The 26,872-nt window shown below is 42.8% G+C and overlaps 1 protein-coding gene across 1 annotated transcript; it reads right to left on the minus strand.

Moving 5' to 3' along the window:
- Positions 1–465: 465 nt before the first annotated feature.
- Positions 466–5,037, minus strand: LOC110368973 (G-protein coupled receptor 4-like). The gene is made up of 4 exons (XM_021320194.2): positions 5,024–5,037; positions 3,204–3,414; positions 1,320–1,492; positions 466–1,216 (listed from the first exon to the last, which is right to left on the minus strand). The coding sequence occupies exons 1-4, from the start codon at positions 5,035–5,037 to the stop codon at positions 667–669; spliced, it is 948 nt and encodes a 315-aa protein (XP_021175869.2). The 3' UTR covers positions 466–666.
- Positions 5,038–26,872: the final 21,835 nt, after the last annotated feature.

The raw sequence follows: 26,872 nt of genomic DNA on the forward strand, positions 1-26,872 counted from the left end.
TTGGTTTCTCGGCGTGTTTAGACGCCCTCCGTTCTTGGTTCCCCGGCGTGTTAGGATGCCCTCTGACTCCTAGTGAGGGAACGCCCCGGCGGTTCCCTCACGCCCTGGCGAACTTCTCCCTTGGGCCCCAGCGTTTCCCTCACGCTCCGGCGGTGTCTTCCCTTGGCGTTTCCACACGCCCGTTCCTTCCCTTGGCGTTTCCATACGCCCGTTCCTTCCCCTTGGCGTTTCCATACGCCCGTCCCTTGCCCTTGGCGTTTCCGTACGTAAGCAGTAGCAAAATACAGTTACCAACCAAATAGCAGCTCATGGAAATATATAGAGTACAAATGACAGGGAAACATGTAACTTAAAGGAAAATACAGGTAACATGAAATCTAAACAGGCAATAAGAAAAGTGTATTAACACAAATAAAGCTTACAACACTGTAAAAGTCTAGTCAGAACAGTCAGAAATCCAGGAGGGTTCAAACAGGAAGTGCCAGTCAGGATGAGATGCACCTAAACCCAAAGATAGCCAGCAGCAGAAATCTGGAACTGCACCAAACCTGCAACTAAACAGAATAACAGGAGATGACTAAATAAAAAGCTTTTGGCTACAACAGTTGCTAATCAACCCAAAAAGCAGCTACTGTAGATTGTTGTGGAGGCTCCAGATATTAAACCCTAAACAGTCTCAGTATGTGGAGCAGTCGTGCTTTCAGTATCATTGCTGCTCATCTCCTGATTGTCTGATGCTTTACAAGAACAGAGTGAAGCCAGAAACTTATCCAGGATGCTTTTACGAGTTAACAAATACAGAGTTGTGTCTGCAAGGGGACTTATATAAAGACAAACTATGGCCACAATATCAAGAATTAAACTGTATTCCTCTAACAGGAGCACGGTAATCATGGGCAGGAAAAGCAGAGAGTAAATTAGCAGCACCACAACCTGAATGGCTACGATTCGTCTTTTTTCTTCTGCTGGGACACTGAGGGCTCCAGACAGAGCTTTAATAGTCCCAACCAAGAAGAAGATGAAGAAGGGAAAGGGCAGGAGGAACACACCAGGTACGATGATTTCGTAAATAATAGAACCAGCAGTACGTTCAGTGGCCAGAATTAGAGGTAGCAAAACTGATAGAGGAAGAGTCCAGACCACCACACAGACCACCACATATGTCTTGATGTTTCTCCTGAATCTGTACCACAGTGGCTTGGCGATGACCAAATACCTGTAATAACTGATGGAGCTGTTTAGTCCATGGAGACTATCAGGTGCTGACTAACGGGATTATATGAGACAATAAAGAAGCTTAAAGGGAAACACATAGTTACCTTTCCAAGGAGATACAGACCATGAATCCAACACCGGCTGTTAAACCAAAATACGTGAAACAACGGCCGATATCATACCACTCTAAGTTAACTGTAATTCTGCCGCAGAACTGAACGAGATCAGAAAAGAGAAGGTTGATGACGTAGACTGGGACACCCTGATCCTTTTTCACCTGCAACAAAGACAACAGAGAAAAAAGTAACTAATGACACTGATATTTTTCTAGGATGAACCCGGACACAGCACGCACACACAGAGTTGGATCTTAGGAGAGTTTATTGTACGATGTGGATGGAGGATGACATGAGGAACTAGAGTCTATTACCAGGCGGAGTAGTAGGGTGCAGAAGCTGGAGGAGTAGTGCGGAGAGACAGACCAGGAAGTGATTTTTCAGCGATGACTGGAGACCAGGACGGAACACAGGAGCCAAGAACTTGAGACCAAGGCAGAGCAGCAGAGCCGACGAACCCTAGACTGCGGGCTGAGCTGGAACAGAGTTACTGGCTGTGAACTGAACAGGAGTTGAACTTTTACGGACCGGCGAGCAAGAGCAGACTGAGGTGAGTAGATATAGTGGTGAGAGCAGGTGGAAACAGTCCGAGGTTAATTGCAGCCTGACAGGCAGGGTCCGAAATGAACACTCGCCACTCGCCAAATGCGAGTAAATTTCCCGTTTGGCGAGTGAATTTCAGAGGGCTAGCTGCCACATGGCGAGTAAATCTTTGTACCAAATAAATAAAAAATAAAATAAAAATAACAAACCCCATCTGGGCTGCGGATGATCCGTTCACAGAGCTCAGTCTAGACGCGCCTTCTGCGGAGCTGGTTCAGCTTCTTCCACATCTTATTTCTGGGGAGAGTGGCTCCCAGATAAAGCCTTCATTCAAAACCAGTCATGGCTGCACGCTGGATCAGAAAACAGATCTGCTAACCAGATACAGTCTGGTAAGTCAGATACAGTACGCCCATTAGTCTGTTTATAAGTTTCGTTTTTATTAATTCTGCATTTAACTACGTGTGGAGAAAGGAGAGGAGAGAGGCGCAGTGCCTCGTTTAATGTCCTTCCACTCGTACCAAAAGATATGTTTAATGCTCTTTTGTTTTTAATGACACAGAGCCAGTGGTGCTTCGGGTGGGCTGCTGCCTTGCGCTTGAATTCAGGTGCGCAAAATTGCGTTACATGTAATATAGGTGCAGACTTTTTAAGGAACTTGTAAAATCAGGGGCTTCAGCTCAGACCCATTATTCATTCTCTTCCCTCTAAAGGAGCCCTTTACAGTCTTCATTTATGCATTTTCCCCACTGTTTATCCCCCGCGCGCAGCGCACCAGGATAAAATCCAGCAGCTGGATCAGCGTAAAGACAGTGCGAACCCCTGCGTGCTTTAAGTGTGGCAGCTGAGAGAAAAATGTTGAACTGTATAGGCTTGATGAAACTCTGCCTTCACAAATGAGACCAACACGTACAGAATAATGATAATCTGTAGTGTTTTGATTGCCTGGATGTAAATGTGATAATTCTCATTGTGCCTTTTATAATCAACTACAATATTTTCTTATTAAAGTCAGGAAACAAGGATTTCTCTTCCAGGGTCCAGACAGCCACGCCCCCAACCACGCCCCTCGAAAATTAACATAATCTCACTCTTAATTTTTGATAAAAATTGAGGTCTGGTCAGGATTAATATTTTGGCCGGTAATATTTTGGTTGATTTTTACATCTACCGGCCAACTTGGCCGGTAAATCAGGAAGTTAATTTCGGACACTGCTGGCAGGTGAAACCAATCAGGCTGTGCTGGGAAGGGAGGAGGCAGGAGAGCTCAGAATGCAGCCTACAAGCTCATTCATTGTTGCTGAACATGTTTAAGTTATTTTGTCTCACCTGTAGAAAAACTGCAACTATCACTATTAGAGTCGAAGGAAGTCCAATGCCAATGGTGATCAAATTCCCCCATTTTATGATTTGTTTAACTATATCATAGTCACTGTTATCACTATGGTTTCTATGAGTGGTGTTCATGCTCTCGCTGATGTTGAAGCTGTTATCAAAGCTGTTTTCCTCTGATGTCCAGTTGAAGTTCATCTCTTCTGTCCTTCAGTGTTGAACCAGAACTTTGAAGACAGTGGTGTCTGTAAACAGAAGTGATGATGGTTGTGTAAATCTTAAGAGAAAACATGTCTGATGGTTGTTTATGTGTAGCATGTAAATCCAGATCTTAAACTAGAAAATCTAAATGATAAAAAATCTTAGATATTATTCTTCTCACAAGACGTTTCCCTGAACTTTGTCCAATCTAGAAATAACTTTCCAAGCTGAGAAAACCTAACGTGGCCTTTCAGTGTTTTAAGGATCTACTGGTTTGTGTCGACTAATGGCCACGCTTGGCTTCAGGTTCTCTTCTGAACGGATTTGGATGAAATAAACATTTTATTGGGACAGTTTTAATCTCAGGTTGATACAGCAGTTCCTGTGTTTATTACATCTCATTCGGATGATTTGTAATTTGTATAAACATGTATCAGCTCCTGATTACAAGACACCTGTCTCATTTCTAGTCTGAAATAAATGTCTTGGATGAATAAAAATATTAATCTGCCAGGTCTGAGAACCATTATTTTGCAAATCAATTCATTTATTAACAGTGAGGAGTTTTCCAAGTCAACTCAAAGATTATTAATGCATGTTTGTCATGTAAGAGAAACAAAGCATTCATTATTATCTAGACATATTTGTTGGGGATAATAAAGATGTTTTACCACACATTGAAAATGTTTCAGCAGTTGTTTATCACCAACACATCGTCTGATTAAAATCAAGCTTTTTCCTGCAGCAATTAGGAGTGTTGGTTAGAAGAAAGTGATGATGTAAAAGCTTTGAGATTTATTTTAGCAGTTAATGCTTTAGTTTAATGCTTTTTGAAAGAAGAAAACTATCAGATTTACTTATTAACATTATCTGTTAATAAGTAAATCTTATGAATAAATGATGTTTACTTTAGAATAATGGTTTGTTCAATATTGTCACCCATTCAGTTTTTTCTTTTCATGATAGAATTTCCCAACTGTATCTTTGAATTTGTTGATGTATTACTTTTCTGTTTGTTTTCAGCAGGGGGTGAAGAATATTTAACTCTACTGGTAGATAAAGAGGGAAAACAGTATTCTCTAAGTGGAGACAAGCAATAACAAGAAGATAATGGAAGCGATAATGTAAAACTTTTGAGATGTATTCTAGCAGTTATTGCTTTATTTTAACGCTTTAATGCTTATATAAATAAATAATGTTTCATTTAGAATACTGGTTTGTTTAATATTATCACCCATCCATCCAGTTTTTTTGTCTTTCTATGATAGAATTTTCTAATTCTCATTTGTTGATGTATTACTTTTTTGTTGGTTTTCAGCAGAAATAAATGTAATTTGTTGGTAAAAAATTTTCCCCTCGTTTTAGTCTTGTGTCACTTTGTAATTTTCTACTTATAGCGTGTGAAGAATATTTAACTCTGCTGGGAAATAAAGAGGGAAAACAGTATTCTCTAAGTGGAGTCAAGCAATAACAAGAAGATAATGGCTTTGTGTGTAAAACAGATTTATTCTCCTGCTAAAACCACATCCATAAAGTATATCCAAGTAGCCATTCAACATAACTTACCTCCATAATTCAGTAGAACTGTTGTTTTAAAGTGGTAGATATTATTTTACCTGTTCACAATCATGGCTCACCTGCAGTTGTCATCTCTACAGATCTGTGTGCAGGTCGGTCTGACCTCACAGATGTGGGTCACTTCTGCTCCATGGACTATTTGTCCTGTAATCTAATGCCCATCTAAAACCACTCAAGAAACTTTGGATCTCAGTAAAAAAAAAAAATTAGAATGGAGCAAAAAGATGTAGCAGGATTATAATAATCATCTTTATTGTTATTGCAACATTCATTCCAATGAAATGTGATGTCTGCATTTAACCCACACCCTTGTTGAGCAGTGGGCATCCACTGTGAAGCACCCAGGGAGCCATCTGGGGTTAAGGGTCTTGCTCAGGGACCCAGAGTGGCAGCCTGTGGGACTTGAACCCAGAACCTCCACGACTCATGAACAATGCTCTAACCATGAAGCCACAACAACCCAAGTATTTAGGATATCCTGTAATGTGCAAGAATACAATGGTTTTCATTACTTTACCCCAAGACCCACCATTCTTTGTCTTTTAGATGTTTATCTGCTCTTCTATACATGAATCTTATGCCTGAATTACCTCTTCAACAATCAGTTAAGTATTGAGAAGTTTCTATTGTCACCGAGTGGTACTGTGGTCAATTTTGTTTCAGGACATACTCTGGCTTGATATACACACAACAAACAACAGGCAATAAACAATGGCAACTCGAGGGCTGGTGTCCTGCAACATTTAGACGTCTCTGGTTGAACACACCTAACTTAGGAGCATACAAGCTCATTTTCATTCCTCCTTACTAATTGACTGCACTATTCAGACAGCACTTATCATGGCAACCAATGATGCACTTCCGCTTTGGATAAAGAGTCTTTACCCAATGGAGGTATTCGGATGAAGCCTTACGCTCCTCGTCGACGCCTCAAGTCAACTGGCCAGCTACTCGGTGGCGGTGAGGTCAAAGAAAAGTCAGAAGAAGTACTAACATTACAACAAGTTGTTTGTGTTTTAATAGTAAAGTTGTTTATTAGGATGTGTTTGTAAGAATAAAAAAGTCAAAACTTAAACACAAACAAAACTTAATTGCATCTAAATGTTACAGTATTTACATACACATCTGGAACCGACAGGGCTGTTTCACAAAAGCAGAATTCAGAAATCCAGGATGAGAGCTCAATCTACGCTTAACATGGTGTGATCAGAGCATCCTGGCTTTATGTTTCATGAATGCCAAACCAGGCTCAGGAAGTGCGACTATGTCAAGCCAGCTTCAAGTAATTGAGGTAAATTCTGCACATCTGCAACATCTGCTACAGTAGATAAGCTGCATGCAACAAAATCCATAGCAAACTAGCAACATATTTTGATGCAGGCTGAAGTGAAGTACATCATAGTCAATAAAGGAAACACTGCTGCTATTATAAAGGTAGAGACATGTTTACCTCATATAAGATTTTAACAGTGGGATTACTGATTAATAAAACATTGTGTTGAAAGTCTGATAGAGATTATGATATTACAGATGCTGAAGCTGCTGAAAGCATCAGAGAAATGATGGATAACATTAGCAGTAGAGCTTTCTAAACTTTTAGCTTCATCTAAACCTTCTACCTGTGTGTTAGACCCAATCCCAAATGAAGTTGTTTAAAGAGATATTCCCTTTGATCAGTGGCACTATTTTAGTCATGATTAATCTATCCTTGGTAAATGGATATGTACCACAGGCTTTTAAAGTAGCTGTTATTAAACCTTTACTTAAGAAACCTTTTCTTGATCAAGATGAGTTAGTAAATTACAGACCTTTATTTAATCTTCTTTTCTTATCTAAAATTCTTGAGAAAGTAGTTGCTAATCAATTTTGTGAACATTTACAAAGTAATGAGGAGTTTCAGTCAGACTTCAGAGCTCATCATAGCACTGAAGCAGCTCTGGTGAAGGTCACTAATGATATTCTCATGGCCTCAGATAATGGACTTGTGTCTATACTTGTCCTGTTAGATCTCAGTGCTGCGTTTGATACAGTTGATCACAATATTCTCCTACAAAGACTTGAACATACTGTAGGGATTAAGGGGAAAGCATTAGGCTGGTTTAAATCTTATCTGTCGGATAGATTCCAGTTTGTTCATGTTAATAATAAATCTTCCTCAAACTCTAGGGTCACTTGTGGAGTACCACAGGGTTCAGTCCTTGGACCAATTCTCTTTACTATATATATGCTTCCGATTGGCAAAATTATCAGACAGCATGGGATTAATTTCCACTGTTATGTGGATGACACTCAGCTATATTTATCCATAAATCCTGATCAGTTACTTAAACTGCAGTCATGTCTTGATGACATCAAAAGCTGGATGACTTTAAATTTCCTGCATTTAAATTCTGACAAGACAGAAGTTGTAATCTTTGGGCCAGAGTCCTCAAAAAATAAACTTCTTAATCAATCGCTTAATCTGGGTGGCATTAACTTGGCCTCTGGTAATAAAGTTAAAAATCTTGGTGTTGTTTTCGACCAAGACATGTCATTTAAATCCCATATTAAACAGGTTTCCAGAGTTTCCTTTTTTCACCTCAGGAATATCGTCTAAATTAGAAACATTCTGTCCAGGAGTGATGCTGAAAAATTAGTCCATGCATTTGTTACTTCAAGGCTGGACTATTGTAATTCTTTACTATCAGGAAGTCCACAAAATGCAGTTCAAAGTCTTCAGCTGATCCAAAATGCTGCAGCAAGAGTTCTGATGAAAATCAACCAGAGGGATCATATTTCTCCAATTTTAGCTTCCCGTCATTGGCTTCCTGTTAAATCAAAAATAGAATTTAAAATTCTTCTTCTAACGTATAAAGCCCTTAATAATCAAGCTCCATCATATATCAGAGCTCTGATTACCCCGTATGTTCCTAACAGAGCACTTCGCTCTCAGACTGCAGGTCTGCTGGTGGTTCCTAGAGTCTCTAAAAGTAGAATGGGAGGCAGATCCTTTAGCTATCAGGCTCCTCTCCTGTGGAACCAACTCCCAGTTTTGGTCCGTGAGGCAGACACCCCGTCTACTTTTAAGACTAATCTTAAAACTTTCCTTTTTGACAAAGCTTATAGTTATAGTGGCTCATGTTACCCTGAGCTACCTCTATAGTTTTACTGCTATAGGCTTAGGCTGCTGGAGGACATCAGGGTCTATTTTTCTCACTCTTCTGATCTCCAGTCTACTGTTCTCCAGTTTTGCATTGCATTGTATTGAAATGACTGTTGTCATTTCAGCTTTTAACTTTCTGTTCTCTCTCTTTTTTCTTCATAGTAGGTACACCTGGTCTGACGTTAACTGTGACATCATCCAGAGAAGACGGCTCACCCGCTACTATCATCTAATGTAGAACAGATTACTGGATCCATGTGTGCTTCTGTGCTTGTTTGTCTGTCTTGTTGTGTCTCTGTTCTGTCTTCTCTAACTCCCAGTGGGTCGCGGCAGATGACCGTTCATACTGAGTTCTGGTTCTGCTGGAGGTTTTTCCTTCCTGTTAATGGGGAGTTTTTTTCAATTGTTGCTCCATGCTTGCTCAGTATGAGGGATTGCTGCAAAGCCATGTACAATGCAGATGACTCTCCCTGTAGCTCTACGCTTCTCCAGGAGTGAATGCTGCTTGTCGGGACTTTGAAGCAATCAACTGGTTCCCTTATATAGAAAATTTTTGACCAATCTGTATAATATGATTGACTTTGACTTTGTAAAGTGCCTCGAGTGTAACGTTCCTGGCACTGGAGCCGCTAATTGCAATCAGCACACCTGTTCTGACTCCACCCCACCTGCATAAATGCTCCGTCCTTCTCAGCCTCCAGTGCCAGAACGTCTCAAGCCAACACGGTGAGAACTTCCAGCCATTCTCTGAGTACCCGTCTGCCTGTCTGTATCCTGACCTGTCTTTGCCCTGTTTTCTGAGCCAGCCTAACCCCTCTCTGGATTTTTGTCTGCCCGCCTGAGTCCTGCTTGTCAGTCTCTGGATCCTGTACTGCCCACCCGTGTTTCTGACCCAGCCTGCCCGTGAGTACCGGAGATTGCCTGCCTCCTTTAACTGTCTGTGCTTTTGGATTTTGGACCTGGACTGGACCTGGAACCCTCTTTGGATTCTCCCTTGGAAACCTCTGCCGGATTAATTGACCTCCCCGTTATCAGACCCGGACAGTACCTGGATTAACGACCTAGGAAAACCCCTGCACGCACTCCGCCGTACTCTGGAACCAAAACAGCACCCCGACAAGCCAGCTCACGGCCAGGTTAGTGGCCTAGCTTCTAGTTCACATTTCTGTCTGCCCCCGCTGGTCGCTGAGTAGAAAGCCCTCTTCTTCTGGTTCAGTATGACTTTCAGCTCAGGGGTCACCCAGGGGTGGTTGTTTGCAAAGCATCATAGCCGTCATGTAGGCACAATGCTCTCCACACAGAAGTTCATGTAGTCAGTGATGCATTCAGTCAGGCTGTTGACGTCATCACCATGAGAGCTTTGGAACATGCTCCAGTTTGTGGATCTGAAACAATCCCTCAGTCTCTCAGTGACCTCATCTGACCAAACTTTCACTGACTTCTCCTCACTAGTGGAATGTAATGGGGGAGCAGGTAGACGAGGTTGTGATCCAAGCATCCGAGTGGGGGGAGGGGGCGGAGGTGTAGGCATCCTTAACATTTGCATAGACGAGGTCCAGTGTTTTATTGTCCCTTGTAGCACACGTGACGTACTGGGTGAGCGTGGGGAGGGTGGAACAGAGGGAGGGATGGTTGAAATCTCCTGTGATCAGCAGGAGAGAGCGCGGGTGTTCTATCTGCAGTTTGTTTACCGCACCGTGAATCCGCTTACACGCAGCCGCAGCGTCCTCGGAGGGAGGGATATAAACACAGAGCAAGATCACGTGGCCAAACTCTCACGGCAAGTAATAAGGTCTCAAACTCAGTGCGAGAATTTTTGAGGTGAAGTTGCTAAACGTTTAGTAACAAATTAAAGAAATAAAATTTGTTATCAGTTAATTTTTAGTTTTTATTTTACATAAAAATCACCGAACATTAACCTGACATTAGTTCAGCTAAGCGTCACAGCTGCGGTTCACGCTGTCACGGTTACTAGGCAACGGGTGAGCTGGAGAAGGCTAGAAGGTTCCAATTCACAGCCAGCCTCCGTGGTTTTTGCGGTATGCGAAGGACGCAAGAATCCTTCTTGGGCTGGACCCCTTTAAGTGGGACACACCCTATGTATTGACTTTTATGCGCAAAGAAAAGCAATACTACAGAAAAATGAAAGCAAAAAACTCACCGTTCAGTTAGCGTTAGCTTACATGACCACCTCCGAGATGCTGGTTTTCCTTCAGTGCGGGCGCCACAACACGTGACCAAGAAAACGTAACGGGATTGGCTGGGTGTTGGACACCACAATCCATTGCTAATGTCTGTGACCTGAAGTAACCCTTACCTTTTTACACCGAATTTAAACGCTGAATTTAAGACAGTGAAATGGAGCAACTTTAATTTCAGGAGGCTGAAAATAATAAAATAATAATAGTTTTTTATATGCAGATTTTTTTAACACTGAAAAATTAAACTGAAAAATAGGTATTGAAAATGTTATCATTTTGAAATATTAAAGTGAATTTTTAGCTAGATCTGAAAAGAACAAATGAAATTTCAACAATATAGAAATAATGACAATGAATTTTCTTTAGGTTAAAAATATTTTCTGAATATATTTTAACACTGAAAGAGTAAGTAAAAACATACAACATTTAAATTTCAGAGGCATTTTTAATTCAGATATTAGTGACACAAATTGACTTCCATACGTCCAGAGCTACCTAGCTGTACCACGTAACTGCTTCGGAAAGTGGTTCAGATTTCCCCGCAGGTTTTGACAGGCAATTAAGCACCTCAATATTCAGTCAAAATGTGGGTGTTTGTTGGAGTGTTGCCATTAGTTCACATTTTGCAAAGAGGTTTGATAGTTTGGAGATATTTTGGAGATAGTTTAGATAAGGGCACAGGATTTTGCAATGCATTGTGGGATGAGGTTTTTTGGGGAAACTTGGCTTTTGTCTACATCATGAATTCGGGGACCGTGCTGTGAGATATACATGCAATGCGCTTAAAAAAAAATTGACCATACTAAAGAGATAAATGATGTGTAACTGTACCGAGACAAGCTAGACCCTGATCATGAGGATATCACAAAAAACCTTCTAGGATCCATGCTGATCCATATGATCATGATAAATGGACAGATGATTTACCTGCCACTGCCCACTCAGATGCTGAGCTTGCTTTTTATCTCGTCATTAGAGATAGTTTTTATACCAGTGAATAATTCAGAAATGTCCATGGACAAAGCAGCTTTGAGAGGGTCCAGGATGTCATTTCAGAGTTATGTGAACAAAAAAAGCTTCACCTTATAGTGCTCCTCCTGTGCTCTGGTGTTTGCCAGAATGTTTTCAAAGTTATTTCAAGCCTGGCACCGTGGTGAAATTATTCTTGAGACAGACACCAGTTTAGGCTACACACAACAAATAATAAGCAATGATTACAAGTAATACACACAACAAACAATGTGTACAGATTGTATTCCTTCTTTTTGATATAGACATTAAAGCATGCAAAACAGTCATTAGGGTCTACTAGGCCGAGTTCCGAAAGTCCTATTTAAGAATGGTTTATTCTGTTGTCACTCAAAGCTTCGTTGATGGTTCAAGGATTCAAAGATTCTTTATTGTCAACGAGTGTTACTATGGTGACAATTCTTATTGACCACTCCGCCTAAGAGTACACATAGCAATTAACAAGCAATGAACAATGGTTACAGCTGTTTTTTACATTATAATTTTAAAGATAAAAAGTTTGTGTCAGAGTTTGAGGGCTTTGATATCAGTCCCTTGAGTAAATTCTGTGCAACATTCTTAAACTGTGCATTTATTTTGGAAGTATTTAGGGGCTTATCGGTTAATTTATTAATGATGCAGGCAATGTTCACAAAGGATCTCCTTTGCTTTCACTTTCTTTGTGTCACAATCCTAAACTGTTTGCTTATTTATTATTGTTTAGGTTCCTTGGATTAAGCATCTGTCCTTTAGTGTTAGGTTTGTGTATAGTTTACCTGTGTTTCATGCCCTTCTAGTTTCCCCCATATTTAAGTTCCTGGTCTTCGCTGGATCTTTAGATAATCATTGTAATCACTGTAATCAGATGTTGTGTTGTCATCAACTTAAACTTAGACTTAGACAACTTTATTTGTCATTCGGTATGCACAAAGTGCATACAGAACGAAATTTCGTTTCGTACAGCTTTTGTGAATTGCAGTAGAAGTTAAATTACAGTTTTAGGTGTGGCAGAGATTTAGAAGTAAACAGTAGATTTTAAATATACAGTATACAAACAATTGAAATGTAACAAAAAAGAGACATTATTTATGTACAGATTGGATTGTGCAAGGGCAACATCTGTGATGGGCAGCAGGGAGAACAGTCCATGGTGGGGGTGTGAGGGGTCCCTGATGACGTTACGGGCTCGGGACACACAGCGCTGAGATGAAATGTCTTTTATGGAGGGAAGAGGAGCCCCGATGATCCCTTCTGCTGTCCTCACCACTCTCCTCATGTTCTTCCAGTCGGAGGCACTGCAGCCTCCACACCACACAGAGAGACAGCTGGTCAGAATGCTCTCTATGGTGCTTCTGTAGAAAGTTGTGAGGATAGGCGGGGGCAGGTGTGCTCTCCTCATCCTCCGCAGGAAGTACAGTCGTTTCTGTGCCCCCTTCATCAGTGACGTGGTGTTCACAGACCAGGTGAGGTTGTCCGTTATGTGCACCCCGAGGAACTTGGTGCTGCTGACCACCTCCACAGCTGAGCTGTTGATAAGCAGTGGAGCGTGGTGAGGCCGGTTCTTCCTGAAGTCGACGATGATCTCCTTCGTCTTCTCCACATTCAGGATCAGGCTGTTTTCTCTGCACCAGCCCACCAGCTGCTCCACCTCCTCTCTTTAGTCCTGGTCGTTGTCGTCTCTGATCAGGCCCACCACTGTTGTGTCGTCTGCAAACTTCACGATGTGATTGGTGGTGAACCTGGGGACGCAGTCGTGTGTCATCAGGGTGAACAGCAGGGGGCTCAGGACGCAGCCCTGAGGGGAGCCCGTGCGGAGGGTGACGACATCAGAGGTGTTCTGACCGACCCAGACCGACTGAGGCCTGTTGGTCAGGAAGTCTAGCACCCAGTTGCGAAAGGGTGTGCTGAAGCCCAGATGTTCCAGTTTTCCCACCAGATGCTGTGGGATGATGGTGTTGAACGCTGAACTGAAGTCCAGGAACAGCATCTGCACGTGCGTGTTCTTCTCCTCCAGGTGTGCTAGGCTCAGGTGAAGAGCAGAGGAGATGGGAAGATGGCATCCTCAGTGGAGCGGTTCCGTCGGTAGGCAAACTGGAACGGGTCGAGTGTAAATGGGAGACTGGAGACGATGTGTTCCTTTACCAGCCTTTCAAAGCACTTCATCATGATGGGAGTCAGTGCAACAGGCCGGTAGTCGTTGAAACAGGTCACTTGAGGTTTCTTCGGCACCGGAATGATGGAGGCAGACTTGAAGCATGCTGGCACTGTGGCTTGCTCCAGCGAGGTGTTGTGATGTCTGTGAGGACACCAGCCAGCTGACCTGCACACTCCTTGAGCACCCGCCCAGGTATGTTGTTGGGGCCTGGGGCCTTCCGCGTATTGACTTTCCTCAGAATCTTCCACACGTCGGCGGTGTCAAGGCGGTGGACCTCCTCTTCCTGATGGGGAACAGCTTTCACTGCTGGAGTGCTGTTTAGTGCCTCAAACCTCCCAAAGAAGTTATTTAGTCCATTGAGGAAGTCAGCATCAACTTCACCCACCGGGGGGGAGGGCGTGTTGTATTCAGTGATCGCCCGGATGCCTTTCCACATGCTTCTGGTGTTGCCGGCGTCGTGAAAAAGCTCCCGGATTTTCTGACTGTGGTTCCGCTTCACTAGCCTGATGGCACGGTTCAGGTTGACTCGCTGTCCTCAGAGCCTCCTTGTCACCAGACTTGAAGGCTGAGTTCCATGCTTTTAGCGCTTGACGGACCTCCACAGTAATCCATGGTAGTTGGTTGGCTCGGGTGATGATGGTCTTGGTGGTGCTGACGTCCTCAATGCATTTGTTGATGTAGGCTGACACAGTCATGGCATACTAATCAATGTTGATCTTGTCCTCATAAGTTGCAGCAGCTTTGAACATGTTCCAGTCAGAACACATTGCTCCCGCAGTCCACACCCTCACCTGCCTCGCTGTGGGTTTTGCTCTGATCAGCAGGGGCCTGTATGCAGGAATTAGCATCACAACATCTGAGCGGGCGTAGGGAGGAGCGTGCGTAGGGAGGATCAGGGTCTTTTCCACACCCCTGTTCTCCGATTGCGGCACGGAGTCTGAGGCCTGGAGGAGGAGCAGGCCACCGGGTCCGGGGTGTTGGAGGGGGGTTGCTGTGGGGCTCGGATGGCTTGCTGGGACTGGGGCTGACGCCTCTGCTGTCCCCAAAAAGGGGTGTGGGGGAGGGGTGGCTAGGGTAAGGAGGGGGAGGGATGGGTTTATTAGGTATTTAGGGGGGGGGTTCTGATTGGGTGGCCCATATGGGTCATGTAGGCCACATATGGGCCCACCGGGGCCGGGGGGCGTCTGGTCCAGGTGCGGGATGGGGGGTCGGGAACGAGCAGTCGGATCGTCAGATCGTGGTTTTTTGGGGGGGGGTTGTTTTGTTTTTGCCAGGTTCAAGTCCGAACCACTCCCTCTCCCAAGAACATCTCAAGTCTCCAATGGTGCAGAGCCCATCCCCCCACGTCCTGCCCCCCTCCGCTGGCTGGTGCCTTGGCCCGCTGGTGCGGAGCACACGGGCTGTCCCCGCGGCTCCTGGGGGCTTTAGCATTGCGGTGGCTGAGGGATTTCCTCGGGGTCGTCTCTCCTCTTTCCTTGGATCGGGGGCAGGTTTCCTGTGTGGGCCCCTCTTTGGCGCCCTGCTGTGGGGGCCCCTTTGGGGGTCCGGGGATATGGTCCCCCGGCGCCTGCCTCCGGCGCCTGCTTCGGGAAAGCGGGTCTTTGGTTTTTCACAACCACTATTGAGCATTTTTCTTCTGGATAAATTTCACATACACAAGTGCACTCTCACAAACACCCACTGGTGCAGGGTTCCAGGTACTAAGTGTTCACTTCTATACAGAAAACAAATAATTTCTTTCTATCTTTATTTACTCTCTTTTCTCAGCTATCACATTATAGATGTCAGTTTAAAAATTAATACATATAATTTAGCAATGGCATCAAGGTGTTACTCTATTGTATCTGTTGCTTTATGTCTGTTGGATGTGCTGTTCTTTTTACATCTCTCTTTCCAGGTGATGAAGCAGACTGAAGACGTTGTATCATTCTTTCCCTTTTATCTCTGCTTTCTTTCACCTCTTTTCTTTCTTTTTTTCTCTTCTTGTTCTTCTTTTACTCTCCTACTTTCCCATTGTAGTGTCCACATAATTTGAAATTCTCCCTGCAGGAATCACAATAAAGCTATTTTACATGCATAAATCAAGTGGAGCACTATGGCGAAAGCTGTTGTCTCCACTTGGGAAAGTAAAATCTGTCGAGCTCTATTTGGCATTAAGACATCAATTCTTATTGCCACATTGCTAGACAGGAAACTGGGAAAAAAAAGAAAAAAGAAAATCATTGTTAATCTGTTGGTTTATCTGGTCTGTAACCTAACCTTAAATTCCATCCGTGTTCAGTTCATTAAAGTCACCTAAAAAAAAGCTGCATTTGTGGTCCTCGATAACTGCAAATCATGACAGTTTGCTACCCTTAGCTGGCTAGGCTAGTGCTAGCTGGCTTCAGCATAGCCTGCTAAAATCTCCATGTGAAACAGCATAACAAGGTTTAAGAAACACACAGGCCTTTTATGATGTAATGTCTACATTATTCTTCTATGCTGTGGAGGAAATAAAGGCTCTCTTTTAATCCCATTGTTGCTTGCTACCCGTAGCTGGCCAGGCTAGCTTTAGCAGCCTGCTAAAAGCTCCATGTTAAATAGCACAGCAAGCTTTGATTCAAACATACCAGTCTGATAATGGCCTAAACACACACACATATCGGGATATGGCATTGAAATACATCGAAATAGTAAATTTACTGGGGTTTTTAGAAGCGCCTTTCAAAATAATCAAGGACACTTTACAAATGAAGATACAAACAACAACAAAAAAACTAATAAATACATTCATTAAAGGTTAAAATCACAGAGAATAATCAGTCTTAAGGAGGTGTGTTTTGAGGCTGGATTTAAACCGATATAGAGGTAAAAAAGGGACAGAGATAAATTGAAGAGGAAGAGATGAGGGACATAGAGGAGGAGGTGACATGAAGTAAACCAGATAATTCAATTCAATTCAATTTTATTTATATAGCGCCAAATCATGAAACAAGGAGAGAGGGACGAGGTTGTGGATGACCTTGTGTCATGGTTGAGTTTTGGCTTTGTTTTTTTATTTTCATTTTTTCATCTCTTTTGGGTTAGGTTTGACTTTAGTCATCAGTTATTTCAATCTGAAAAAATCACACAGAAAGAAGAGACAATTAGAAGAATTTATCGATACAATATTTTAAGACTTTGGCGCTCAGACCTCGGCAGGAAACAATCACGCTGAATTATACTTCAACATGCATAAGCAGGTGTATGAGAATAGGAATGATCCACCAAAAATTGCCGAGGTCTGACCATCTGTATGCTCATAAGGCAGGGTGACTAATAGCGAAGGATAACAGGATGAGTAATTGAACTGCCAAGAAGGTTTGCAAACAGCTTACCAAGTCAGGCCGTGGTTATGAAGCCCTGCAAGCAGGCCGTTGCAGTGAAGGCTTACCCAAAGTACAGAGAGATGAATGGGAGATGATGATTAGGTGAATGATAAGGTAAAAGGTGAATTTATCACGGATGCTTGATGAATGATTTCTTGCGGATGCTTTCTTGCGGATGATGAACATAGATAAATGAGTGATCATGAAGAGATGCAAGACAGGTGACAGGACACATGACAGGATGCAACGAAATACATAACAGGATGCCTGTCGGTATGCATGAAAGCTACGTGACAGGGTGCATGATAGGAAGAACACAGGTCTGCAAATAATATGAGTGAGTTTTGAACCACCACCAGTATTTGAAGTTGAATTACCTTAAAGCTGATAGACCATTGAGCATGAAAGGACCCATGTATGCCCAGAAAGCAGAGAACTTGAATTGATAAGAAAACAGGGCCGTTGCCACGAAGACTTACCAAAACAGGGCCGTTGCCACGAAGGCTTACCAAAGTTCTGTGAGATGAATGGAATGTTTATGATGATTTGTTGCGGATGCGTTCTTGCGGATGCGTTCTTGCGGATACGTTCATGCGGATGCTTTCTTACGGATGCTTTCTTGCGGATGCTTTCTTGCGGATGCTTTCTTGCGGATGATGCACATAGATAAATGAGTGGTCATGACGAGATGCAAGATAGGTGACTGGACACATGACAAGATGCATGACAGGATGCATGAGAGAATGCATGACGAATGAATGAAGGGACGCATGACAAGAAGCAGGACCAGACGCAACAAGACGAGTGATCATGACGAGATGCAAGACAGGTGACGGGACACATGACAGGATGCAACGGTATGCATAACAGAATGTATGACGGTATGCATAAGAGAACACATGACAAGACGCAGGACCAGACGCAACACCGAGTGATCATGATGAGATGCAAGACAAATGACAGGACACATGATAGGATGCAACGGGATGCATAACAGGATGCATGACAGAATGCATGAAATGACGCATGACATGACGCAGGACCAGACACGACCAGACGCACAAGAAATGCATGACAGAATGCATTACAAATACGAAAAGAATGCATGAAAGGGTACGTGACAGAATGCATGATCACACAGGTCTACAAATAATATGAATGAGTTTTGAACCACCACCAGTATTTGTAGCTGAATTACTTAAAATTTAGAGGGCATTGAGCAGCTAAAATGAATGGATGCTCAGAATGATATGCGAGGCATGATGGTGACCATGCACATTTGTTGGAGTGATCAGGAATCTGAGAACCAACAATTATAAAGAACTCCCCCAAAACCTACAGATGGCAGCATCCATAAAATCTTTGAACAAATCTACGACAGAACACATTATAGAAATATATATTTCCGATCCAGGTGAGAAGCAGACCAGACTAGAAGTTCAGAACGCAGCTCTTAACCAGAGTATCCTGTTCAAGAAGGAAAGAAACAAGATTAGTTAACTTGAGCTGCCTGGAATAAAGCATGCCTCTGGCAATTATGCATCTGTGAGACTGAGCTGACCGAGCAAGGAGGGCAGCTAACGGAAACACTGATATGGAATGAGACTAATATCATGTGAATTCGAGAGCTTAACTGCAGGCAGGAAGCCATGATGAAACTAGGTTGAGATCTGAACCTAGAACTCAATTTGCAGGTTGACAGGTTTAATTTGAGAAAGGACAAATGTGAATAGTGAAAGAAGATTTATGAGAGGAAAGAGACCATAAGATAAATGGATGAAGACGGGCAACACGTCCTAAGATATAATTATCAAATAATGTTTGCTTAACTCATGAATGCGTAGAATGCCGAACACATACTAAATGCTGTCATGAATCGATTAAGGTTATTTAGCTCATTCCATTGTGTTTGAAATTAATTTAATACTTTAATTTAGATTCTGCACTGCATTCTGACAAAACTGATGATCTTCAATGTTTATTAGCTTAATTATCCTCACCAGCCTGCAGACAAGCTGCGTAATTGAAATACTATCACCAGACAACAGCACCCACAATGATGCTCTCCGGATGTTCATCTTAAAATAAATTCTTGAACCTGAAAAAGAAAATTGTCAATCCTTAAAACATGAGCAAATGGCTGTTAAAAGATCGGCAATACTCAAATCATTCCACAGCCAACACGACGTCAGCTCCCAGCTGACGTTCAGACAATACCTACAAACAAAAGCATTAAATAACTTTAACATGTATAATTTCACAACACCTGAAGTAATTGATTGGCAAAACATTGAAATGACCACTGAAATGACAAGAGCGACAAAAGTGACCTGGTCAGCATAAATAAAAGTCTGAATCCAGTACGACCGGTCCAAACGGACGCCGAATTGCACCAGAGTTGCAGCGGTTTTAACAATTGGTATTAATTACTGGATTTAAAATGCACTTCTGAAATAAAATGGGGGTAAGTATCAACTCAACCCTACTGTCCAGTTAAACAGAACATAAATGACATTGAAGGTGCTTGCGGGAAGGATTGCCAATAGTTAGTCTTTGAATGACAAATCAGAGGTTTGAAAATGCGACATTTGCTAATACAGCCTGCAGGTTGATGATAAAGGGCAGACGTGAAGAACGTTACCATATCAAAAGGTAGTAAGAGAACACAGAATGGGAAAATTAAATAGAAAAGAGGAGAGTGATAACAAGGTTAAGATTTAAGCCTACAAAACTTAATTTACACTTAAAATCAAAGCATATTATGGGCAAGAAATTACTGTAAAAAATATGAACAATGAGTTAAATTAGAATGATATAATTATGAAATAAGAGAAGATATATGGAATCCATCACGAACCATACTCCAACCAGTTGGTGGCAGTAATGCTACTACAAGCCTGTTGCCAACCGCCAAAACCAGAAGAAGAAGAAAAACGACAACAAACATTAGAATGGATGGGATACGTTCTGCCTAAATAGACGGACATCCAGAAGCGTAATGAGTGAAACGCGTGCAATATGAATGAAAACATGAGTGGATACATGTCACCCTGAGCTGCTCGGAGCGGGATGAGAGAAGAGATCCAGCTGAAAGTTGCGGCAAGACGATACGGGATGGTGGGCCTCGCAAAGCCGATCGAAACCAGAGAAGGTCCCACAGTGACGCGGAGCCCTTGACTGAGAGCCAGAGCCAAGAATCAGCTGGAGAAATACCCCAGCGCCCTAAGAAGCGGAGCGGGACCAGAGCTGAAGCAGAGTTGAGACGGCGTCTGCGCCAGGAATCGTATATGATGGAAAACAGAGGTTGGGTGACGGAATGAAATGCCACAGGCGGAAGAAGGCCAGCTAAAAGAGCGAGTCCAGGTCAGCGCTGGTTAAGATATGCTGGAGCGAATACAGCGGTCGGAGATGATGTATGCGCGGCTAGATGCGTTCTTGGGAGCAGGAGGATTTGAGGATAAGTTGTTATCGTCTTGAATCCGGTCATCAGAGTCCAGATCAGACATCGTACAGCGACTGCTTGCTTGCTGGGTAGAAGTTGAGCTGGATTTGAAGTTCAAATCCAGGACACTGATTGGCTTGCGTCGGAGGTGAATGAGTCCCTGATTGATGGAGGTAAGCAATGAGTTTCTTCAGTCTGAATTTCCGCTTTAGCTCCATTTTCTGTAAATTTTCACTTCACCTCCTCACTAGTCAGTCACACCTGATAATCATTCACCAGTTAATTAGCCAGACCCTTGTTTCACCTGTTAGTGCTCTACTTAAACCTCCCTCTGTCTTCAGTTCAGCACTGGGCCGTCTTCTGTTATCCACCTCTCTATGCCAGTCCTCGGTTTTTTGCCTTGGAAGATTTGCTTTTGCTTTCTCGTTTAAGGTTAGTCCTGCCAGTCTCTCTGAAAGACTCTGTACTCTGCTGTTTGTTCCTGGAGAAGTTCTGCTCTGTGTCCCGATGTCTCCAGAGAACTGCTAACCTGACTGTCCGCCCTGGAGAAGTTCTGCTCTGTGCCCTGGTGTTGCTACGGGGCCTGCTAGCCGGCCACCCGGTTATTATGGACTCTCGCTCCGGGCCGTCAGCCCCTGCCATCACCTACACCTCCGATCCTCTGCAACCCTGATCCTCCAGACTTCCTTACCCACCTTCCAGCAACCTTTCATAATAAAACTTTTAGTCCCGTGTAGTCGTCCTGAGTACATCGGTAAACAAACCTGACACCTTGAACATAAATATTTTTAATTAAATTCTGAATTTGACTATGAACCAAATGAAGCAAAACAAAGACATCTCTGTGTATGAAATATATGTAAACAAGCAGAAACCTGTTTCCCAATGACACAGTATCCCCTGTGTGGTTGTGATGTCACCCGGTCAAGCCCCACAGTTTCTATGTAGTTTAGAGATAGTTTGCAGTTGTAATGTGAAATGTGACATCAGGAGGCATTGAACTACTTGAGCCAATTGCTTAAGAAAAGGTTTAATTTCTCAAAGCTTCATTTACACATGAAACCACCTGGCCAAGAGCATAACCACAGTCAGCAGCATAAAATGTGATGCTTGACTCCAGAGAAGGCAGATCATCCTCTATTACCATCTGTTATGTGCTTTGGGCACACAATTTTGTTTATTTGTTGTTGTTTTTTTAGATTGTTTTGTATTGGACTTTAGTTGAGTGGTTTTGTTGAGAGATTTTAGCGTTGGATAATTTTTATTTTGTTTGGTAATTTGATTACATCAGTTGTGGTGCTATTGGTCCACCTATAAATAGGCTGGGTCTCAACATATTGGAGCCCCCCCTTCCACTTGTCACCACTACCAAGGATGTGTCCTGATTGCGGTGCTCGGACGTCTTCTGGAGCTGTGTGACACAGTTGATGATGACAGCTGACTACTCCAGCCGGCCATGAGGTATTTTTGTTACCTTTTTGTTTGTTTGCTGTTTTGATGATTGTATAGGGTTGGCCCTCTACTATAGCATTCGGTTCTTTTGATCGGCTCACCAGGTCCAACTTTCTGTTAATACTTTGGAGAGTTATGTTTTTTTTCCCATTTTCACTCTCCCTTTTTTTTTGGACACAGAGAAACCGAGGGTATTTAAACTCTCTCTTTTTTTCCCCACTACCTCCACAGAGAAGGAAAGCAGCTGAAAAAGAAGTCCAAGAGAGGTTTTGAAAATAAAATATTGTTGTTAACCCTCATTCAGGTCTACGTGTCCTTAAATATGTTGGCCCCTTTCTGGGACGTAACACCATCTAACATAGAAAGTACTCCTGGGTCAATGTGTGCTTCTGTGCTTTCTGTGTCTCTGCTCTGTCTTCTCTAAGCCCCAGTGGGTGGAGGCAGATGAGCGTTTACACTGAGCCTGGTTCTGGTTCTGCTGGAGGTTCTCCTCCCTGTTAAAGGGGAGTTTTCCTCTCCACTGTCGCTTCATGCATGCTCAGTATGAGGGATTGCTGCAAAGCCATCAACAATGCAGACGACTGTCCACTGTGGCTCTACGCTCTTTCAGGAGGAGTGAATGCTGCTTGGAGAGACTTGATGCAACCTGATGGGTTTCCTTAGAGAGGAAACTTTCTCACCAACCTGGAAGATCTGATGGAGTCTGACTTTGGAAAGAGCCTTGATGAGATGGCGTGTGTTGTAAATTGGTGCTGTATAAAATTGAACTGAGTAAAATTCCCTGTATTGTTATCCTTTAGGGCCCTTGGAAATCACCATATATAATCATTCATTTCTCTTCTGACTATAACATATGTATAGTAAAATATTTTTGAACGGGCGCGCCCGTGGTGGAGCGGTTAGCGCAAACCATGTTAGGAGGCCTTTAGTCCTCGAAGCGGGCGGCCCAGGATCGACTCCGACCCGTGGCGCTTTGCCGCATGTCTTCCACCCTCTTCCTGTCAGCTCACTGTCAATAAAAAAATGCGTGCCACTAGAGCTGCAAAATATATATATATATATATATATATATATATATATATATATATATATATATATATATATATATATATATTTATTTATTTATTATTTAACATGTTCTTTGTGTAAATTTCCTAAGAAAAGTATAATCTTATTTGGCAGGCTGGGTATGATTTGCAGTCACTTTAGTGAAAGGGCATGGGCTTAAGCAGACAGACCATGAAAGTGCTTAGGGAACTATACATACCACTGCTATGTGGCCATGTTGCTGACATTTATTGCCTCTTTGTGGTAGACAGATGGAAGGCCTCACTGGAAACTCAGATATCCTATCTTGATGTTTTGAGGTAACACTATTTCTTCAAACTTGTGTTCCACTTCCCATATGATTAGCCATTGCATTCCTGTTCCCTTTAGACGCCTATGTTCTGACTCTCTTTTTGCTTGTCACCGTCCTTCTTCGCACCTGTCACTGATTCGTCTAATAGTCTTCCCCGGTGCTCCTGATCTTCCACTTTGTTCTTCATCTCTTTTTAAATACACCTGTTCCTCTCACTAGTTGTCAGAGTCTCTGTCTATCTACGGTTGTCTCACATGTTGTCTGGTTCACGTCTGCTCTGTCTCTAAGTTCTGGATCTTCGATCCACTACTGAGCTAGGAGTATTTAAATCACAGCTAAAACACATCTGCACTGAGCTCTTGAGGGAAAGTGTGTCTGTGTGTAGGTGGGGGGATGGGGGTCTCTGATTGTTCTGGCTACTATTTACATCCCACTGCAAGATACAAAGCTTACATTTGTGACTGTCAAAGCTTTCTAAGACAGACGGTTTCAAGAACGTTTTCAAACATCTTCTAGTTTTCTTATGGTTATTACTTGCCTGCCTGTCGATAGCGATAAATGGTGCTGTGGACTCCAGAAAAAGCAGGATCCCCACAGCAGCCAGGGACTCGACAATTATGTCATCTGCTGCTTAAACAGCTTTTTCCTTCTTATAGTTATACATCATGGTTGCCACCAGAAACCTTTGTTTAGAGTCAATAATTGTGTGATGTCTGAGTTACAATTATGTAAATCAAGAATTTTAAGAAGTTTAGCCTTAGGTTGAGCTCAGTTTGTTTCAACAGTAAGTTCAAAAGCTTGACTCACCAATAAGATAAAGTGTGGTGGATTTTCTCATTCGTCCCACACCAGCATGTGTTTCTTAATAGGGCAGCATGTTATTTCATGCATTTCCTGCGCTTTCAGTATAATTCCTACACGTTTGGTCATCTTCCCAGGCCTCGATGGGAGTGGTGTGTGATGTCTATGTTTCTTTTACCTTTTTGTTGAGAAAACAACTTGGTTTTATTTCTTAAGTCCAGATTTGCTGCAGGTTGGACCAAACCGGAGCCTTTTTACAGTGGATGCATGCTTCTCACCTTAAGCCGTTAAAAGTTTTAACGGGCAAAGCCAGAATAATCGGCTCGGCAGCAGTTCAAAACCCTTTGGTGTAGAAAGTCTGAAAACACGTCTGACCTGCTTTTGACCCGCTGCTTTATGCACACAGAGCTTGCATGACTGGTTCAGACGGCCATTTTTTACAGTGTATCCGTCTGTCCCTGCTGTAAAAGCAGAGCGGGCTGTCTGTGTGTCTTTGTATGAATGTTGTTGCTGAGTGCAGTGACCTGAGGTTACACTCTCCCTGTTCCCGTTGGGGTAAATATCCCCCTATTAGCAACAAGTGATCTGAAAGCTCCGATCTGTCAGAGCTGCTGGAAGCTTTTAGAGCCACAACAGAGGAAAAACAGCTCCGTCTTTAACCCTTACACCAACGGCTCGGCGCTTTAACACTGGAGGAAGACACCGCTACAACGCCAGCGATCACACTGAATGTGGTTTGTTAAGGTCATCAGAGACATTAAACATTTCTAACAATAATATCTGTTTTTAACGTACTAAAAAAAGAACAAGTTTCATGTCAGAGAGTTACTATAATTGGATTTTTTCACATTTGGTCACTTAACAACCACAAACTTTGATACATTTTATTGTTTTGTGATGTGTCTGACACAAGGTTGTGCATAATTGTGAAATGGAAAGAAAATAATACATGCTTTACATTTTATCACAGAAAAATATCTTCAAGAGTTGCATGTGTTTGTGTTGAGCCTCCTGCATCAACACTCAGTAGAATCACTTCTGACTGCACATCTTTTCCAGCTTTGAACATCTATAGACTGACATATTTGCCTGTAGCTGTAACTGCACCCCACACTTAAAGGGTGGAGCCACGACATTAAGAGTGTAGCTGGAGTTATACAAATATACAAATTCCTTATTTGCATGAACAATAATTAAACTAATCTAATTCCATGTCCATTAGCAGAATTTACTGAAATTTCTTGCACTTGTGCACCAATTAATCACCATCATATTTGCACGTATGCCCAACATATACCCACAACACACATTTCCCAAGCTCACATTATTTACAGTGTTAATGCATGTTTGTTGTGACTCACTGCAACCCCCTTCAAAGTCCAGTTGCACAAACCATGTAAGCAGGACTCCATCCCACATTAAGCACTGCAGCTGCAGCAGGAACCTTAAATAACGCTCCTTTTTCTTACTGGCTGCCCCTTAAGTGTTTGTCTGTGGGTCCTCAGTTCTCTGCAGTCAGTTTGCAGTGTGAGTCTCTCACACATAACCCACAAAATTACCGCAGCTGCTCTCCCAGGTGTCTTTATTGCCCTAATCAGCGTCTGTCAGGCAAAGTGCCGCAGGTCAGCGCAACATTGCCTCTTACTCTATTCAAAATACAGCAGCTCAGTCAGGTTGGATGGAGACAATCTGTGAAAATCAGTTTTAGAGTCAAGCCAGATATTCTCAGTTGGATTTAGGTCTGGACTTTGACTAGGCCACTGTTACACATAACTAATCCTGGTCCTCAGGGCCCAACATTCTTCATTCAGATGCATTTCTGGTCCAGTAGAACCTCTGATTGTGCTGGTCCAGTTTTAGGTCTTTGGGTTTAAACTCTACCGGCTTTGAACATCTACTTTGACGTAAATCTTTGAACATCTACAGATTGGCTTTTTTGTCCATTCTTCTTTTCCAATTAGTTCAACCTCAGTCAGAATGTGAACATCTTTTTTTGAGTCGAGCCACAGATTGTCAGTAGATTTAGATCTAGACTTTGACTAGGCCATTTCAACATGTGAGTCTGCTGTGATCTAAACCATCCCAGTGTATCTCTGGCTGTGTGTTCAAGGGGTTTTCCTACTGGAAGGTGAACCTCCATCCCAATCTCAGGTCTTCTGCAGCTTCTTACAGGTTTTTCTCCAGCATCGCTCTGGATTTAACTCCATCCACCTTCCCATTATCTCTGAGCAGCTTCTCTGTCCCTGCGGAGGAAAAGCTTACCCACAGCACGATGCTGCCTCCACACGTCCACGGATTCTCCCACCTAAGCTCTAAAACGTCCCCACAACTTTCTTTTTCACCCGTCTGCTGGGTTCCTTGGTCTTCATGGTGCTGGTTGTTCTTTAATGTTCTCTAACAATCTCCAGAAACAGAACAGCTTAGGTCACATCTGAAGGTGTCAGGGTGAGGGGGATGAAGATATGTGCCACTTTCTTTAAAGGTGTAACATCTTCTTTCCACTTCACAATTGTGTCCTACTTTGTGTTAAACTATTCTAAAATCTTAAGATAATCCTTTTTTAATATTATTCAAGTTCATATCATTGCATACTGATGTGACGTTGTTGAAGGGATATGGATCATTTTGCGTGGCTCACTAGTTTCCAGGGTTAGGAGACCTTCCTGAGGCTGTGAGGAGGATTTTTTAGATTGGTCTTCTTGAGCTCTGGTCCTGTAACGTGGGGTCCTGCATTCATTTATTCTGCTTATTTAAACAAGCCTTATCTCCGTTCCACGCTGACTGACACGGTTGCTCTCTTCTGACCCTCTGCACGCAGCATCAGACCCAAAATGGCTTTCTGTCTGCTCTGACTGTAAATATTTAGGAATGTGCGAGGCGCTCAGAGGTTCATTCTGACATCTAAAAGGCTTTCTGGCTGCACACTGCAATCAGTCAGATCACCACGTTCATGTCCCGGGTTCAGGTGCCGCTGCTGCT

Source organism: Fundulus heteroclitus, unplaced genomic scaffold (genome assembly GCF_011125445.2).
Source record: "Fundulus heteroclitus isolate FHET01 unplaced genomic scaffold, MU-UCD_Fhet_4.1 scaffold_595, whole genome shotgun sequence".
NCBI classification, from domain to species: Eukaryota; Metazoa; Chordata; class Actinopteri; order Cyprinodontiformes; family Fundulidae; genus Fundulus; species Fundulus heteroclitus.